Source organism: Ascidiella aspersa, chromosome 2 (assembly GCF_963924565.1).
Source record: "Ascidiella aspersa chromosome 2, kaAscAspe10.2, whole genome shotgun sequence".
Lineage (NCBI taxonomy): Eukaryota > Metazoa > Chordata > Ascidiacea > Phlebobranchia > Ascidiidae > Ascidiella > Ascidiella aspersa.
The window spans coordinates 28,132,926-28,151,909 of NC_139448.1; the positions used below are offsets into that span (position 1 = coordinate 28,132,926).

The 18,984-nt window shown below is 39.0% G+C and overlaps 2 protein-coding genes across 2 annotated transcripts in view; both read right to left on the minus strand.

The window, feature by feature from the left end:
- Positions 1-753: 753 nt before the first annotated feature.
- On the minus strand, positions 754-16,549 carry LOC146164677 (uncharacterized). Its single transcript, XM_083380789.1, has 21 exons — positions 16,474-16,549; positions 16,322-16,414; positions 15,439-15,592; positions 14,901-15,058; positions 14,381-14,518; positions 13,579-13,788; positions 12,869-13,150; positions 11,960-12,150; positions 11,628-11,745; positions 11,053-11,185; positions 10,186-10,376; positions 9,144-9,326; positions 8,338-8,472; positions 7,479-7,658; positions 6,574-6,816; positions 5,538-5,859; positions 4,464-4,684; positions 3,364-3,472; positions 3,179-3,277; positions 2,957-3,015; positions 754-1,460 (listed from the first exon to the last, which is right to left on the minus strand). Exons 1-21 carry the CDS (start codon positions 16,547-16,549, stop codon positions 886-888), a joined length of 3,870 nt encoding a protein of 1,289 aa, XP_083236915.1. The 3' UTR covers positions 754-885.
- A 769-nt stretch (positions 16,550-17,318) lies between these two features.
- Positions 17,319-18,984, minus strand: part of LOC146164678 (ATP-dependent chromatin remodeler CHD3-like) — a 30,846-nt gene continuing 29,180 nt past the window's right edge. The window contains exons 40-41 of the mRNA XM_083381062.1: positions 18,632-18,687; positions 17,319-18,155 (exon numbers count right to left, since the gene is read on the minus strand). Coding sequence (XP_083237188.1) covers positions 17,963-18,155; positions 18,632-18,687 — 249 coding nt within the window. The 3' untranslated portion in view covers positions 17,319-17,962. The remainder of the gene's footprint in view (positions 18,156-18,631; positions 18,688-18,984) is intronic.

Here is an 18,984-nt window from a genome sequence, read left to right on the forward strand (position 1 = left end):
TAGTGAGCAACGTTAAAATTGTATTTAGCACCACAACTCAACCACGTAGGCTGCAATACATTTCGTGCAGTTGCGTGATTTAAAGAAACTCGTCCAAGAAAATTCCGCGCAAAATTAAAGCACAAGAAAAAAATACAATCAGTTTGAGATGAGACAAGTACCCATCTCATTGTTATATACGACAATCAATAATTTCTATTACTTGACCAAAGCCAGTATTTTTTGGAATTGACGACCGACGTTAAACCAATATACGAAATTAATGTTGAAAAATGCATTTCCTATCAATATATGTGGAATCAAATTACAATTTCGTCAAAAATCTAAAAAATTACCTCATATACCAGTGATACTATATTCAATACACTTATTCAATAAATTACTTGGCTTAACTTAAATAATTGGAAACTTATGGTTTTCAACTCCGGTATTTTACGAAGATAAATTACTTGACTTACATACAAAGTCGTGAAGTCTTCTCTAGTATAAAAACTTACCTGACTTGAAATTTTTTGCTCTACATTAAGTTTTTGGTGTTTGACGTATGCAAACAATCAGTCAAGAAGTTAACTAATTCGAATAATCACGTGGTTCCCGATAGGGGTAGCTTTTGTAGTGCTCTAGGGTGCCGACAAATGCTCCCTTTCCAATTTTTCAATTGATGTTCTAATAATAAGCCTACGGATACAATTGTTCGTTTGCAATGTTCCAACCACCTTGCTTATAAAATACCTAATATGGCCATTTTGATCTTGCTTTGACGGTTTTTAGATATCGTTCCTATTAAGACCTTATTTCGACAATCGGGTATTATCCTTTTCTATTACTCTAAAACTGTTCTTTATTCCGACGACGTGTAGTTATTTTTACCCTGTCGGTCCGATTTCACAGGTTAGTGCTCGGCACAAAAGTGGGCTGATCCCGCATGGCGGCGCCCTGCGCTCGACTCCGCATCGCCATCTCGTGGAACATGTTGAGCTTCTGGCGAAAATCGCGCTTCTGCTCCTCGCTCACTTCCTCGGTGCCCCCCGGGGTGAGGGGCGGGGTGGGCGGCGGCGGGGACAGGTCACCCCCTTCTTCTTCATCAGTTTCGCTGAAGTCGTCGTCGTGTCCTGCGTGCGAGGTTTCGGCGTCGGTGCTTTCCCACCCGGTGAAGGACGAGTTCATGCGCGACACCTTGCGGCCGCGGTAACGCAGCTTACCGGCCGGAACGTCCAGCACGAACTTGGACTCGTTGACTCCGGTGCCCATCGAGGAAACACTGGACGCCGTCGACTCGCTTCCGGAGTCCTGGTGGTAGTTGGGATCCTCTTCCTCCTTTTGGCGGTGTCCGCGACGCCTTCGGCGCCGGGAATCCCCCCGCGCCAGGCCCGGCAAGGGCGAGTCGACCTCGTCCCTTGAAAGTGGGAGCTTGGTGGTGAGCTCTGGCTCGCTGATGTCCGCAGAGAAGTCGGTGTGAGCTGCGCAAGGGTGGACTCTATTTAATTTCTACACGTCCTATAGTCTACATCAGGGGTCGGCAACCTTTTCCTGGTCGCGGGCCAAACCAACCTCAGCAAGTTCACGGCGGGCCGTAATAAATTTTCACAAAAATATTGTTTCAAACACAGATACCCTTTGGTGTAATTTTTATCATAAAAGACGGAATTTATCAGAGAAAAGATTATAAAGATGAAGTTGGAAAAACTTTCATTTTAGAGAGTTCCATGCTACGCGCGAAAACTTTTGGCATTTTCGTATGGTTCAAAAAGTTAAAAATATGGTGCATGGCCTTGTGTCTAGTTTAAAAAAGAGGTCGCGGGCCGGATGATTTCTACTGGGGGGCCGGATCCGTCCCGCGGGCCGTAGGTTGCCGACCCCTGGTCTAGATATATGTCAGTTTAAACGCAAGTCCCATCGAACGCGAGGCTGAAGTGTGTATACGTGGAATTGAGGATCTGTGGTTCGCCAAACACCAACTTTTTCTCCAATGCAGATACTTAATGACAGTGGTTCTCAAACGCCGTACCGCGGCACCCTAGGGTGCCATTTGTAACGCTCAAGGGCCTCGAGAGATATTTTTAATTTTTAGGATTTCAATTTTTGCTCTTTTGGTAAGCTTCTTAATAGAATTTTTTGTGTACGATTAAAGTGCCAATAATTTAGAATAGGTTTTATCAACCTTGTTGCACAGTTAAAGTGCAGTTTCAATCTCGTTTATTCTAACGTTACAGTTAACCACTCAGCAAAAATACGAGCAAGGTTGCTGTGAACTATTTACAATTTCTGTAGGGTGCCGCAAGCCAAAAAAGGTTGCGAAACACTGCTTAATAATTTGGCTAACGTAAAGCAAACCAATACCTAAGACGTCGTTGCCCAAGGCAGCAAACACAATGACCACACTAATTACCATTTTACTATCGGAGTATACAGAAAAACAACATGTATCGGAAATATGCATTTTTCCTATAGCAGCGGACATCCCTGAATTAACTGTTGGCCTAACAACTGTATTATTTAAAGTTAGTCTACTTAACTGCTGTCGCAATAGTTGAAAATAAGACAATGCAGGTGAAAAACAATGCAGTGGCGGTCTTTGTTTCAAACATCAGCTCTAAAATTTATGCAAATCAAACTTGAGGTCCAGGCACGTATTTTTTGGCCTTTTTATAAATTCAGAAATCTAATAATTTTAAATTAGAGCCGCCACTCCGTTAGAGCAAATTAAATGTGCGGTAATAGATTTGCTCTCGGTACAAAGTTCTTCCACGCTATTAGGCATATTTAAAACGTTTTCTGATGTCTTTTAAGGTTTCAAGTTCTTGCATTAAAGCGTATAGGGCCTACCGGTAATAATTTAACAAATAGCCAGCATAAATAACAAACTTTATTTAAAGCATACAATTTGCTGTTTGTTACTACTGGAAACCTTGTTACAAAGAACATCGTACACAGATATAGTGACAGCTTATCTTACCATTCTGGTCGTCTGTTTTAGGGGATGCAATTTCCCTAGATGGGTCGGTGTGAACAGGTCTGCAAATAAAAATCATTGTAAGCGTTAAAGTTATTCGTTAACTAACAAGGTAAATTGCCCCTTTTTGCGCAGAAAAACAAACCCAAACTCGCTGTGACAACTATCGTAAGTCATAAGGTACTATACCTGGTAAATCTGTGTACGTTATTTGTTTAAATTTACCCGGAAATTTCCATCGAAGAAAGTGGCGGTTTTACAGCTACCTCGTCACCGGCTTTTTCTTTGTTGATGTCTAGCTTGTCGATATATTTATCAGTGCACCTGTGAAACATTTTACAGCAGTTAGAACACAGGGTATAACAACAGTAAGCAACTATACTTAAACGAAATCAACGAACAGTTCTTACTTTACAACTCCGTAATAGCCAGCGACGCCCAAAATAGCGACGCCAATCCCAACGATGAAGGCGATCACGAGGTAAAGAGTTACTGGCACGGGTGGCGTAGAAGGCAGACCTAAAATACAAATCGATTAGAAACTGCGATTTTCTTTTTGCATTTCGTTTACTGTTGGTTGTAAACAATTCTTTTTTATATTTTAAATTACGTTCAAAAAAAGTTATGGGCTGCCTCATTTTTTACAAAATCGAAGCCTGTTATAAGACTTGCAAAGTATTTCTTTGCCTATTAAAAGAGATAAAGCTTCACTATACGATTACAATCTAGACGCAAAGTATACTATAAAATACCACATTGTTGTTTACTGATTTCAAATGCCATGAATTTTGGTCATTTAGGCAAACACCTTACAATCATCTTATATTTCTAACGAACTATATGTTTTATAAAACTGGATAATTGTGCTCAATTTTTAGACGTTAAAAGATTGATTGCTATTTCTTTCGTTATTGGAGTTTTGTATGCGAAATATCGTTAGGGATGTAATGGATTATTGTTATTATTTTAGCATATATTTTTGATACCAATCAATTGACTTGTGATAGACTTGTTATGGTAACGGTTCTTAATCGGTGCGCCATGGACGATTCCCAGATGCGCGGCAGACGAATGGAGAAAAGTATTTAATATATAAACATAATTTTTTTTATCATATTTACTCCCTTCTTTGTCGTAGCTTATTAAGCAGTACTTTATAATGGACTTGAGGCAATACAAACTCGGAAGAAATTCAAGAGGAATAGCGATACACTCAAAATACGTTGCACTCGTTTCGCTCGCCGGGTGCGGCACAATGTTTGAATAGGTCTTCAGGTGCGCCCTGACGTGAAAAAAGTTGATAAACACTGTGCTATATGAATGACTTGGACTGGAACTTTCGTAAGTTGTCGAAGCATAGCCTATACTTGACGTGAATCTTAGTTATTCTCAAAATAACTTTTCTGGGACTAGGCTATATTACAATAACTTGTTTGCAACACTGGATGTAAATACAATTGCAAATTCAAATCAACAAAGTTAATTCACAAAAACGAAGATTTTCACTCACCAATTACAGAAATGATGACGTAACCATCCCCATCGTTGCTAACCTCGGCCAACTCCTTGCCTCCCGTAAACTTTATGTACGAACCGCCTCCCCCCGAGTAGCCACCTGGGGAACCCCCGCCGCCCCCGCTGTAGCCACCACCACCCCCGGACCCCGTCATGTAGCCCGACCCACCACCGCCGAAGCCGCCTTCGGAAAACGTGAAAATCGAGCGTTCGTACCTGGATGTAGAAAATTTTGAAAGCATTTTATTTCAAAAAGGGTGACCAGTGCTGTAATGACCTAAGTCAGTGACTTGACTTAGGTAACCTTAAGTCACTGTTTTCAAATGACTTGACTTGAGTGGTTTTGGTAAAATGACTTTACTTTACTTTTCTTTTTCTGACAAATGACATGACTTGGACTTAAGTCGTTGAGTAAAATTACTAGGTTGAAATTAAAGGTTTTCATTTAACATTTTATTCAAAAATTGAGGTATTCATCTCGATTTTGCACGTAAAACGATTCGCTTGCTACATGTTTTTTTTTTTCATTATTAGTTAAGTTATGGCTCATAATCGGACGACTTTACAAATTTTAATTGTTTATTGTTTCTTTTTTAAAAGAGTGACTTGACTTGGAGTTCACTTACTCTAATAATGACTAAACCTGGACTAACTTAAGCAACTGATGACCTAGACTGGGACTTGACTAGTTATTTTTTAAAAGACTTCACAAGGACTCAAGTAATTTCACAAATGACTTGACTGGGATTTAAGACATTTGTTTAAAACGCTAATAAAATAATGGCCACTTGGGTTTCAAATTTTCCCAACCCCTTAAGCGAGAATATAGCACGTTTATATTGACCGCTTTGGTATTTCTGTGACGTCTTACGCAGACTTATTTATACCAGTTTTTGTTTATTTTACAAAATTCAGTCCGCTATTACAGATTTATCGCGAATAAAAAATGTGTAGAGGCTTTAAAGAGTCATACTTAATTTGGACTCTTTAGTTTCAAGAAAATATTTTCACCAAGTTTACATGATTTAATACCAAACTGCACAACAACTACAAACACCAAAGCACATACCTTCCTCCTTGTAGTGGCAAAAAGTTTCCTCTTTCCGATTCGTTGATGGACACCCCGTTACCCAAATAGGGAAAAAACCCACAGGCCGGCGACGAACTATCACCGGGCCTTATTATAGGGGGAGCAATGGCGTGCCCGAAGAAACCGGCGCCACCCCCGGTACCCTGTTCACCACCGACTCCGTAGGGTCGTCCCAGGGCCTCCCCGATACCCCCTCGGCCCATCTCAACCCCAACGTTGGAACCGTTTCCTGCGTCGTAGCTGATTCTACCCGAAGATGCGTTGGTGGGTGCGGAACCGAAAACAGCACTTCCCGCTCCGCCTACATAAAAAAATAACGCTTTATCAACCTATTAGGTGCGGTAAGTTAGATGTAGAGAAAACAATGTTTTCCATAGAGAATTATATAATGTTGCCTGTACTGGAATGAACATGTTTTTTAAACATAAAGCGGGAAATTGCAGTTAGCAGTTTTATTATAATTGTATAAACATCTGGGACCATACGAAGCTACCTTTCTAGGCATTTTGAATAAATCCTTTTCTTTTTACCTACAAACTGTAGACGTTTTTTTTTATTTGATAGCAAATTGCAACATGCAATTTGTATAGCTGACATTTAACCTAAATCAATTGACCGCATAAAACAGTAGGCTACTTACTATTGTCATATACCTTCATGTGTCACCAACTGATCCTTTACCAGGACATATTGTGGTATGATATTAAAGTCATGCTGTATTTTTTGTAAATTGTACTCAATGATCACAAAGGTTTATTATAGTTACCTTGACCTAACAAAACACCGTTGTTCTATACGGTACATTATCAACATTACAATATTATTTGTCAAAACTGCCACCTATTTTATAGACTTTGATTAGGAAAAATTTGACCAGTCACCAAGAATTGTATGAACATTAGACCCAGAAGTTCATAACAAAAAAAGGAAAACCTCGGACATACAGTGTAGCCTATGGCAGAAAACCGATTCCTTACTCCCCAATTTTAACCTCAAACGTTGTGATTTAACCTACCTGCTATCAGCATGGCCCTGCTTGCTCCTATGTCCACGAATCCCTGCGCCTCTTCTTCCTCAGCCACGACAAAACTTCCTCCGCCACCCCCGTGAAGCATGTCAAGGCCCCTGCTGGACCCCATCTGACCCACAGCGATTTGAATGGCAGACCCCTGTTTCAAGTAGAATAGGCCAGCAACGACGGCGCCCAGACCACCTGGGCCTTGGTACCCGGCACCCGCGGCCACGATACGGTAAAGACCTGAAAATGGCATAGGAAATAATCAGAATATTTTAACACCTTTTGGACTTGCCCAGACAGACCGTCAAAAGCAAAGCAATTCACGTTAAAAGGCATATTACCGTTTATACTAGGCATATTGCAGTAGTTCGCGTAGTAAAAGTGGAAAATCTTTTTCAGAAGACCGCATATTAGTGTGAACGTTTCAATTGTATCAATTAATTGTAACATTGGTCAATGTAAAGTTGCTTGTACTAAAGCAGTTTCAGAAGGGCTAGACCACAGTTGTTAAACAAGTATGTGTGGTATCTTTAATTAATTAAATCGCAATAATTAATCGTTGGTCAAAAAGCAGATCCACAAGGGCTAGATCACAGTTTAAACACATATGTGTGTATGCATCTTTCATTGTAACATTAGCGATGAAATTGAAACTGTATTTTAAAACAGAAGGCGTTTTTAAAAAGATATTACGGTACCTTCTAAACGTTGTGCATGCACTACGCACTAACACGAACCCAAAAATAGAAGCAGAAAGACATGGAAACGTTACACCGTTTGCATACCGTAAGTACCACATTCAATCATAAGTTGCATCAAAAAGTACAAACTCAATAAGATTCTTAATAGGATGTACATTGTACAGGTATAAAACAATAACGGATTTCAGGAAAACTTCTAACCTTCGACAGGTGCCATCCATTTTTGGATTCCATTTTCGAGCACCACCAACTGGTCCAAGCTGGTGTCTTTGTAAGCCCGGTCGCAAAGAGACTGGACAGGTCCGAAACGACCCGTTCTTCCACAAGGACTGAATCGCCAACGAAGAGAGGGAAAGGCAAATTGGTCATCGTAAGGATGCCCTAAATAAGGAGCATTTGTATACTGTTTAAAAATCGCTTTCTTGCTTAATAGAGGTATTTGTTTTTTCTCTAAAGTCACCACCGCAACTCTGCTAGAAAACAGAATAATAAATATATTACGCTTTTCCTTTTTGGTAAAAAGCCGGGGTAAAACAATAATAACATTTCCCGACTTAAATAATAATACAATACCCCTGAACTACCAATAATGAAAAATATCACAAAACTTAATCAAATCTAAATATTTGGATTTTACATTATTGACATCCGTTAGCAAAATAAATATATTCCTGTTTTCCTTTTTGGTGTAAAGCTGGGCTAAAACAATGGAAACATTTCTCGACTTAAATAATAATAGACTGCAAAATACCAATAATAAAAAATATCACAAAACTTCATTAGGCTAGTTATTTGGATTTTACAGGATCGACCACCGTTAAAAAAAATAAATATATTCCCGTTTTCCTTTTTGGTGAAAAGCTGGGTTAAAACAATGATAACATATCCCACCTTTAAAGATTATTAAAATACCCCTAAATACCAATATTAAAAATATTACAAAACTTGATTAAATTCAAATATTTGGATTTTACATTATCGACCTCCGTTAAAAAAACTTTTTTGTGAATGAATATTACCAAAGCGTCACAAGTTCGATACAAACACACGTTGGTCTTACAAGATTCAAACTTAATCGAGTTGATTCCGGCAACCACCATACTTCTACGACTCTGGGTTCCTGACGTCACTGCTGTGGTGACGTTGACTCTGTACGTCGTGCCTTGACGTACTTTGATGACGTGATGGGTCGTATCTGAAAAAGTACATTTGCGCACAATAAGTGATATTGTATGTATTCTGTGACACTTGACACTTACCCTTACCTTATTTAAAACAAACACAAGGAATTTTAAAAGAATATTCGAAAAACTATATTAGTGTGCAAATTTTTATTCCGGAGGGTCAAACATGTGTCGGATCAGACCTCTATTAACTGAAAGAAGATTTACCTTACCACATATACCTTAAATAAGGGCAACCTTAAGTCAATAAACAAAGTTTTTTTAGTTAGTGCTGATCGATTAGGGAAAATAGTTCGAAAATGGACTCAACGTACGTTCTTAAACGAATGCCAGTTATACAACCATAGCAAGCCAATACTAAAATGACTTCAAACACATGTAGGGACAGGATATCAAATTAAATTTCCCGTAGATTTGCAGAAAAACGGTTGTTTAAAACATAAAAGTTATCACTAGCGTTAACTTAACAAGATTTACGAAAACCTTAATTCTATTGGTTCGCAAGTCAGCCTGAATTCGGTAAGCCTCTTCGAAGGTATCTTGTGTACTATATACGAGTGCCATTATCGTTGGTCAGGACAACTCCAGAAGTGCTTGATCACAGAACACATATTGTGTATATGTATAAGTTTCATTTTCTATTTGAATAGCCTAACCACGTAGCAAAAGTAAATTTACTCACTCTCGGGTACGTCGTATGCGCCTTCCCATACAAAGGTCGTGGTCCCGTTGTCGACAACTCCACGTTCAACGTCCACCACGTACTTGTTCATCTTCTCCGGGCTGTTTGCCGGTTTCTTCCAAACGACCCGCACCCGATTAAGGGTAACTTGCTTCCAGTACTGGACTTTCGGGTAGTTGGGCTCTGCGGAAAATGTCCACATTAATGCTGGTGAGCACAAGATAAGCAGTAAAACGGAACAATATAACGCAAAGTCGAATGCAAGCCTGCCGACGGATGTGTCAAATTTACTGCAAGCGCCAAGCGTAAGTTGGGCAAACTCAAAACCAACTTGTGCAAACTAAAAACAACTTGTGCAAACTCAAAACAACTTGTGCAAACTCAAAACAACTTGTGCAAACTAAAAACAACTTGTGCAAACTCAAAACAACTTGTGCAAACTCAAAACAACTTGTGCAAACTCAAAACAACTTGTGCAAACTAAAAGTAACTTGTTCAGAGTTACGTCGCCGCGCGAACGTAAACAATATTTGCTTGTGGAAAAATAACTGTGAATCTTTCAATTTCTTATAGTTTTCTTGTTTGGGTGAAGTAATGACGTCATATCGCATCGGACCGTGGAACGTTTTGTCCAAAATTCTGGGTATCCGTATTAAATATTAAGTATCGTACATCGCTACTTCAAGAAAAAAAGCGAAACGTACCTATACGCTTCAATCAGATAAAGAAGTATTTTCGTTTAAGTAAAAACAAAGACAAAGTACCTATACGCTTTAAGTAGATAAATAAGTATTTTCTTTACAAAAGTAAACAAATAAATATAGCAAAGGTATATCAAACAGTTCGTTAGGTTTTCAGCCTTTACCGGCAACAAATTTCGTCCACTTTCTTCAAAACAACACACATTCTATTTAAACGGGGCCTTTCTATGAGATAAAAAAATAGATATTTAATATTTTTTTTCGCACAGAGCTTTCTCTAGAGGGTTTTTATTAAATTACCCTTTGTACGAATCCTCGACATTATTCTAAAGAAAACTCACGAGTTAGAACCAAAATGGGGCCGGCCGGTGAGCTCGGGAGTGCGTCGGCGGCTCGCTCGTTTCCCGAGTTGCATCGCGAACCCGCAACCGTCTTAATTGTGACGTAATAACCAGTTCCCGGTTCCAGGTTGCGAAGCGTGACCTTTTGCAGATTCTGGCCCTTGTTGGCACAAGTCGTGCTGCTGTTTGCACTGTAAGGCAATTTGAGTTGAGCAGAGTGAAAATTGGCGGAAAACCAAATTGGCCTGAACAGAAGTACAATATCAGCAGGTGGAACAGCTAATACGCTGTAGCTATTCAAATTTAAACATGCTTGTCACTGTGTATGGTGGAAAAATGGTCAACAAGTGGGCGTGTATGTCTGTTAAATCCCCTCTCAACCATTTTCAGTTTGCAAGTGTGCTAATTTTGAACAAAATGGACGTGTACTTGACTACACAACAATTTATCAAGGGCTCGACAGCAAATTCTCGGTATCGAAAATTCCACTGTTCATGTTTATTGAAACTTGCGGTTTTGCTAAATAGATAACCGATATAACACAACAAGTAGGCGTATATGTCCAGTCAAGAAGGCGACGCAGGCGTGAATGTCTGTTAAACCCCCCTCTAAACCATTTGCAGATAGCAAGTGTGCTAATTTCGATCAAAACGGGCGTGTATACTTGACTACACAACAATTCATCAAGGGCTCGACAGCAAATTCTCGTTATCGAAAATTCCACTCTTCGTGTTTATTAAAACTTATGCTTTGCTAAATAGATGGTCGTCGCTTACATGTCGCGAGGGGTGACAAAAAACCTTCAAGTGTGATTAAAATATTCAAAGTTGCCATGATAAAAATGGCTCTATATTTTTCAATACTTACGACCCGTCTTCGGGGTAATAATCAATGACGTAGTGTACGGTTGCTGACCAGTACAAGTTGCTGGGAACCCTCCACTGCAGGTAGATGGTACCACGGGCCGACGAACCACTAAAATCTCTCGGCGGAGGAGGAACTGAAAGCGATTAAGTTAGAAAGTTGCTAAGCTGCAGCTGCTTATTGGTTTAAAGGCCTATATAGTTGTAGACCTATATTCAAAAGATGCACAAATTGCTCAAAGATCTTTCCAAAATAACCGACTTAAACCTTTGTTTATAATAAATGTTGCTAATAGAGAATCCAACTAGTCAAGACAAATGGAGCTAGTAGTACAAATTTAAGTAAGGCATAGTTATAAGAATCGTATGGAACTCACCACTCATATCAGGAAGGGTGTCTATTTTAAAGTTGGTTCTTTATAACTTGCGATCAAACAAGGAGTATCAGATAAGTTCTTGTACATTAGATCGGAGTTAAAAATTTATCAAAATATGTTGTTGCTATTACTTGATCAGACCATACTAGATTAGTTGTACTTCTATGAAACAAACTTGATTTAACTCTGTGGAAAGGCTTACCTGTCCGGGCTGTGAAAGTGGCCTGGTTTGACGTTACGTCGTTCGTAGAGTTGGTTTTGCTGATAACAACAACCGTGAATCTATAAAGCGCTCCCGGACGAAGATCAACCACTTCGTACTGTAAAATAACAATTTTATCCGTCAAACCTAATTCTTTGACTTTCCGTAGATTGATTTCTTTACTTCTTTTACTTTCGAATTCCATAGAACGATTTTTTTTTACTTTTTTGACTTGCGCAATATTTTTTACTTGCGAGTAATTAGAAATCTATCTTTTCCGAAAATGATAGGAAATCGAAAAGCCAATATGAAATCGAATTTGAACAACTTACATCGAATGTTCCGTTTCGCTTTTTTGGGTCCACAAAGGCCGTCGCTGTGGTAAAGGATGCCGTCTTGTTATCGTCTGTCCGGTACATGACCTGATACTCGGTGACCTCGCCCGGCCAGGGAAGGTCAAAGGTCACCCGCGCGGTCACCCCGCTCCGACTCGCCAACTCGAGGTTTTGGGGTTGCGGAGGAACTGTAAGAATAAACACAGTTAGGCATTCCTACGGACAAAAGAGTAATAACTATATGATCTTCTAGAGTGATAACACACTGTTGTAAACTATGCAAACCGGTCTAGACTCGTCCACTGCGTTTTTTGACTAAGAGAAATAGGGCTGGGTTTGCCTTCTTGACGGTAATATGTTCTAGTTGGTTTCAAAATACGAAATAGACCTATATACTGTAGGCTAGAAATTAACCAAACATGTCAGACGCTAAAACATGTTGGTTTAACGTTTAGTATAAAATATAAAAATTGTACATTTCTAAAGCACCGTCACAGGTTAATACCTAAAATGTTTTTCTAGTGATTTATGCGGTTAAATAATTCCTTTGTCTTTATGCACGAATAGTATAGAAAATAAAAATATATTGTGTGCGCTCCACACCATAACTGCAAATGTTTTATCTTAAACCTTCAACATTTTTTTAAATCTGGCTCTGGGGATTTCTTTCACGCATTAATTTAGCTGCGAGTTTCTGACAATAGAAGTAAACAGCCCAATAGTGTGTAAAGCTAAGCTTGTTCGCAACAATAGCAGAAATTGATTTTTTAACACTTCTTATTTGGGTCGGAGTAAACATAGGTGTGGAAATAAGATTTAAAAGCATCAAAGCTTATCAAACGACTCAAATAATCGCGGGTATTCTCGTTTAACACGTTGCCGAGTAAAAAGTGAAAAAAGCTTTACTTGTGCGAGCGAAATGCAGGTACTCGTCCGATTCCTTTCCAAACTCGCTGGTCGACCTGAGTGTGGCGACTCGTAGGGCGTACAGGGATCCCGGGTTGAGTCCTTCCACTTGCAATTCCCCGGTCGACGTCGTGAAATTTCTCGGCGACTCGCTTCCCGCGACACGCGACACGGAAACGCGATAACCGGTGACGTTGGTGAGATTCGGTGCGACGCTCCACGAAAGTCGAAACGCCGTCTCGTTTGCCCAGGTTTTCTTCCAGTCGACCGGTGGGGGAATTTCTGAGCGGGAAAAGACATCAATTAACCAAGGAATAGGAAGTTCTTGGCGCAATATAAGGTAGGGAATGACCTCTAATGTTTTCAATTATAATTTTGGAAATAATTAGTGTTTGTTAAAGAGTCTGTAAAACAAAAAAAACATGTTGAATGTACATCCTTTTTGTCACTTTTGAAGACGGGTGCGCATTACAAGCATAGGAATGTTTTAAAGTAAACTTCGCTGAATTTACGAAACGCAACCTACAATTGTTGTTCGATGATGCTAGATTTTAGTTTTATTTATAAGAAACTGAATTGTAGTTCAACATTTAACTGGCAAACATACCTTTAAGATAAATAACAAAAATCAACCCATATGGATATATAATGACTACATTGGAAATGCTCATTCTGTAGGTACACAACCTTTTTTGAAGAAAATAACTTACTTATAGTGAACGAAGTTCGATAAACAGTGCTTTCAGTTGGGTTAATGCCGTCGCTGTACGTCACGACTTCAAAACGGTAAGTTGCTCCCAAGACAAGACCGGTGAGGGTCTGGTTGTCTTGTGGTGGTTTGCCTGTACCCAGCACAGCCCGACTGTAGTAAACAGTCACGTTACGCCTCGGATAGAATTCCAGTTGAGCTGGCGTCAAGCCTGAACAAATCCTTTTTTAGAAAAAGCTAATACGAAAAAATGCTCTTAATTGAAGTTTTGAAAACAGATTGACCAACTGCGGTCTAACATGTACTCTAAAACAAACTTGTCTAACAACAAACCAGATTTGTTTAACAACCAGGGTGCAACATTTTTTCTAGGGTTTTCAACCATATAATTTTTGGTAAAACGATTAAAGAAGCGAAGCTTTAAACTGGAACGTTCTAAAGTTTAACACACAATCCGAGAATCATAATTTTGGTATCTGAAAATCAGATGGCCTTGTTAGACGACAAATTGTGCTCTACTTCTTAAGGGTACAAATACAGCTATTAACAAAGCGTATACTTTTGGAATTAGCCTACTAATAACATAATCGTTATCGTAGGCGCAAAACATTGCCCGTATTTTCTGGCTTTTGTAAAATTCAATATTAACCCAATTTAGGCGCTACTTTGAACGCGTTCGTCATGCTAAAATCGCAATATTTGATCAGTAATTGTTTAATCATATAGGTCTAGGTGCATATATAAGCTTCGCACGTTGCTAACCTTTCACATTACGGATCAACATGGTTCAACTAGGTTAGTACCTTCTATATAGTAAGTTAAAACAGCTCGGTTGTAAACGTGGCTTCTTATTTCGAAGGGGACACGGTTCCAGGTGACCATAACATTCGTCCAGTTGACAGGCGATTCCTGGACTTTAAGATCGAAAACTGGCGGTGGTCCTGCAGTAAGAAAAATGGTGTTAAAATATATTTGTAAATTTAGTTTTTTTGTTAAGCTAATTTGAGTAATAAGTCATTTTAACCGCATTTAACATCAGAAAATCATTTATCAGGAATTCATTAAGCAACAATCTTGTTGAATATAAGTATTATGACTTTTTAATATTTTTAAGACAATATTTTGGCTATTTTCAATACAACGGGGTAACTTTATTTACCATGTCCCAATTAATTCATAAGGGTTTCTTAACCTATACAGTTAATTACTCTGGTCAATATGTTCCTTAAATCCTTGCTAAACATAAAGCATGCGTTAATTTGTGCAGTGTAAAGGCGACGGGTTTCCAGTTACAGAACCTTTAGCTTTCATAAATTGGCTTACTTGTCCTTGCCAGCAATATTGAGGAGGGACGAGATATAATTGTTCGGCGCCGAGTGCGAAGGAAGCTTCTCATTCTAATACTGTATAAAACTCCCGATAACAGGTCAACCAACTCAATAGTTTTGAGATTAGAAGTTTTGACGACATCTTTGGAAAACCTGTCAAATGATATGAACAAGGGTAAAATCGCGTAAAATTATTTTGCTTTACAAACAGCAGTGTTATAATGCACTTAAGTTACTGTTTTCAAATGACTTGACTTAAGTCATTTGACAATAATGAATTGAGTCTTTTGGAAAACAGACTTGACTTGGACTTAAGTCATTTTGTCATATAACTTGGGTTTTAAATTAACTGTTTTTCATTAAAATTTATCTAAAGTTTAGCACACTAAACACTTTTATTGTTGTACATAGCGTTTGTGTTGGGACTTGACTTGTTATTTTTGCAAAAAACTAGCAGAGACTTTTTCAAATGACTTGACTGGAACTTACGTCATTGCAAAATGACTTGTTTACAACACTGACAAGCAGCATACCATTTGTCGTTTGAAGTTGCTCCCTCCCTTCTGTACTCGATCAAGAAATGCGAGTACCTCGGGTCATCTCTGTAGTTAAACGGGGGAGAATATCTAATGGTCAGCCGCTTGTCGGTCGCTCCCAGTTTCATCAAGCCTGTCGGCATTGGCAGATCTGCACAGAAAAGTTTCACTCAGATTGAAAATTGTTCAACGACCAGGAAAAATGCAGAAAGCATTGCTTAAAAACTAGGCTACAGGAGCAATTCATTTAATTTGATTGGATAGTGTTGTGGCTAGGAACGGTACCTCATTATACTTTAGATAGAATTGACAGTCCTATATTTGCTTAAAACAAAAGTTCAACATTGCAACATCTAGCGTGGAATAAATGAACAAAAGTTGTGCCTTGTGTAGTTTGGTATTTGGTAAAACATAGCGAAACATATAGGCGAAAAACGGTGCTATTAAGTTATAATAATAATAATAATAAACAAAAACATAGCTGTTATCGTTATCGCAATTTGTTCTTATCGTGTTGTTGGTCGCATTTTTTTGTTTCATTTTTCTTTGTGTTTTTCTATGATATTGTCTTCTTGCGTTCATTTACCCTAGAGAAGGCGTTTTGAATAGGTTTGCCGAAACGTTAGATAACAATTACAATTATTATCAGAGCTGTTTTTGATTAATTCTTCGTAGCAACAGTTTATACAGTGTTAAAGTTAAGTTGTTTTAGCATGTACATCACAATCAACTTTTAATTTTAATGCCAACGCCTTCATTTTGAGCCATGTTAAAGTTATATTAGCAGAAGCAATGTATGACAGTTTTTTCAGCAAAGGCTCACATGAACAGATGAACACATTATGCACAGTTTAATCTTATGTATAGATCACTAACTTACTATTATCGACAACGAAAACAGGTGATTGAACAGTGGTGCTGGCTGCTGTAGTTGTGCTGACATTACTGCTTGCTTCTGTCCCATTGGCTTGAACTGTAGCGCAAACGCAATTTTAAAAAGTGGAAAATTCTTTATTAAATATTTAAGCTTACCTGTGACTTGTGCGACGACAACTTGCAATACCAAAGCCGAAATTGCAACTGAAAAACTCTGCCTTAAATCTATCATTTCTGTGTAAGTATGCCAACTATAACAAGCTCGATTTTATACATTTACTGACGCCGTAACAAACACAACATTCGCTTCCTAATAATTCAAAGGTTTGTTGATGGCCCGCGGGCATTTTTCAATTGCCGTGAAAAATTCATGAGAAAAAATGCATTCACGATATCATGGTTGTTGTGCGCCTTTCTAAACTGCGGTGTTTTTGTTTCGCCCAATTGAAAACGAAAACATGTATTTCTCACATTTATTCAGACATCAATTAAATACAGTTGCTTGCTTTAGAACAGTGTTTCTCCTTTTTTTCGCGGCGACACGAATATTAAGCGTAAAAATAACAGCGAAGTTTTGGCGAGCTAATTCTATTGACTACAATTATTCTATGTGAACAAAACATAATAATGTAAAAAACATAAATAAATTCTGATTGAATTAATTTTGAGCCATGTCTTCGTGTTTCACCCACAGTTTTCTCAAATTTCGAACAAATCTTGCTGTGGACCTACCTTAATAAATCTAACCAGGTGATCTAATGCAGTCGGCGGGTTAATTAACGGCGACTGATTGGTTGAGAAACACTGCTTCAGCGGCCACCTGAATGCCCAATTATTATCGTTCTAATCTGGAAATGTGGTAAGCCATTATTAAAACTAATTATAAATCTAAAGCTGTTTTTTGAAGCCGAAGTTTCTGCTTCCCATTGTAAGTCGCAGATTGGTCAGCAAAATCAACAAGCATTTCACAGGGTGTCGCTTTTATTCCGACAAAGCATGGGAGTGTGCGTGGTGTTCCGTAGCGACCTTCAAACTGCAATAGGTGTGAAAAACAACGAACGACACAAGAGAACACCAAACCACGTGGGACATAAATAAAGAGCGCCTAGTATTGTAATGGTTCGAGCGCGGACTGAAAGTTCCAACGAAAAACAAACTTTTTTTCTAGATTGTCGTTTAGAACGATAGCGGTGACGAACAGAAACACAAAACAACGGAAAAAACGTTTAATCCGTCCGCATTTGGCTGATAATATGCGTAGAGAGCGGCGTCCAACTTTACCGCGGGGCGCTGCAGTTAGAGGGGACTGGAAGTACAGGAAAGCGAACTGGAATTTTCTAGAAAGACGCGGCGAAACCGAAAAAAGCGGAGTCAGGAAGGAATCTCGTTGCGCACTTTGCACAAATCAAGCCGGACCGAACAGTTTTTTCAGCTAAAAAGTACCAGATAGAAAAGCAGCAATTCTACAGCGAATCTGGGATAGCAAGCAATAACCACGAAGAGTGTTAGGCCACTGGTTTTTCGATCTTTATCCCTAACTTACTAACCAACCATCGTGGTCAAACTTCTGGAAGACCACGGAAGCTTTAAGCACGTAAATTCTTTGCGGACGGAACTAACAAATACTTGGGAAAATAGTGCGCGCTTAATCGTCGATGGTGATAACGACGCTCTCGCCAGATCTCGCTTGCGCGTTGGCGGCGGCCAAGATGGCGGCTGCAGTTTGCGCGGCGCCGCTAGATGGCGTAGCGCAGCTGACTTGCTTGCTGATGAAGTCGGTTACTTTAGCGTGGGCCGGGTTGTCTGCTGCTGCTGCTGCTGTTGCTGTTGCTGTTGGCGTTTTAAACTGGTCGTTGGCTCGCCGGATTGCGGCTGCTGCGGCCGCGTCACCTGAGGCAGAGCAGCTGTGAAATGGATTGAAATGAAATAAGGATTGTCTTGCAAATGAACGAACGGAAAACTGCTGTTGCAATGGCGAGCGATCCGGGCAACGCGAATCGTTTTTGAAAACGATTCGTTGAATTAATTCAAGAAAGAAAAAATGATTTGGAAGTTATCCAACCGATTTGATATGAGCGTAAATCATGCCGTGTCGATAATTTTCTTTTGTAATTAAGGAATTAAATGTAACAGCTGCAAAACAAAATCAGTGGGCATGCAAAATTACAGCGGTATTTTATGCGGGTGACAATAATATATATAAACCAAAAGTGTGCGTAAACGAATGAGGTGAATAATTTGGGTAACAACCGAATATAATAAACAAACAAACCAAAAACGTGGATGAAGTTCCTAAAACACGTCAGTTTATTATTTACCTGAACAGAAGGGTCCGTTCAGCATCTTGTGATAGGGAGGATAGCTGAGCTGCTGTATCTAAAACAAATAAATACATAAACGACGTGAAGTAGTGTGCGATCCAGTCGCCTTGAAAATAGAAAACATGTCAGCTTTATTTTTTAGCCCTGTAAAGTTGTTGCAATTAGCTTCCTCAGTAAACTAGGATGTTATGCCGCGATTTAAGCGCAATAATACAAATTTCTATAGTCATGCTAGTTTCTACAACAAACGAAAATATGCTTGTACTTGTATTAAACAAAATTAAAATCACGATGATATAGAACACAGACAAATTAATTATTTTTCAATAAATATATCACTTAGGGC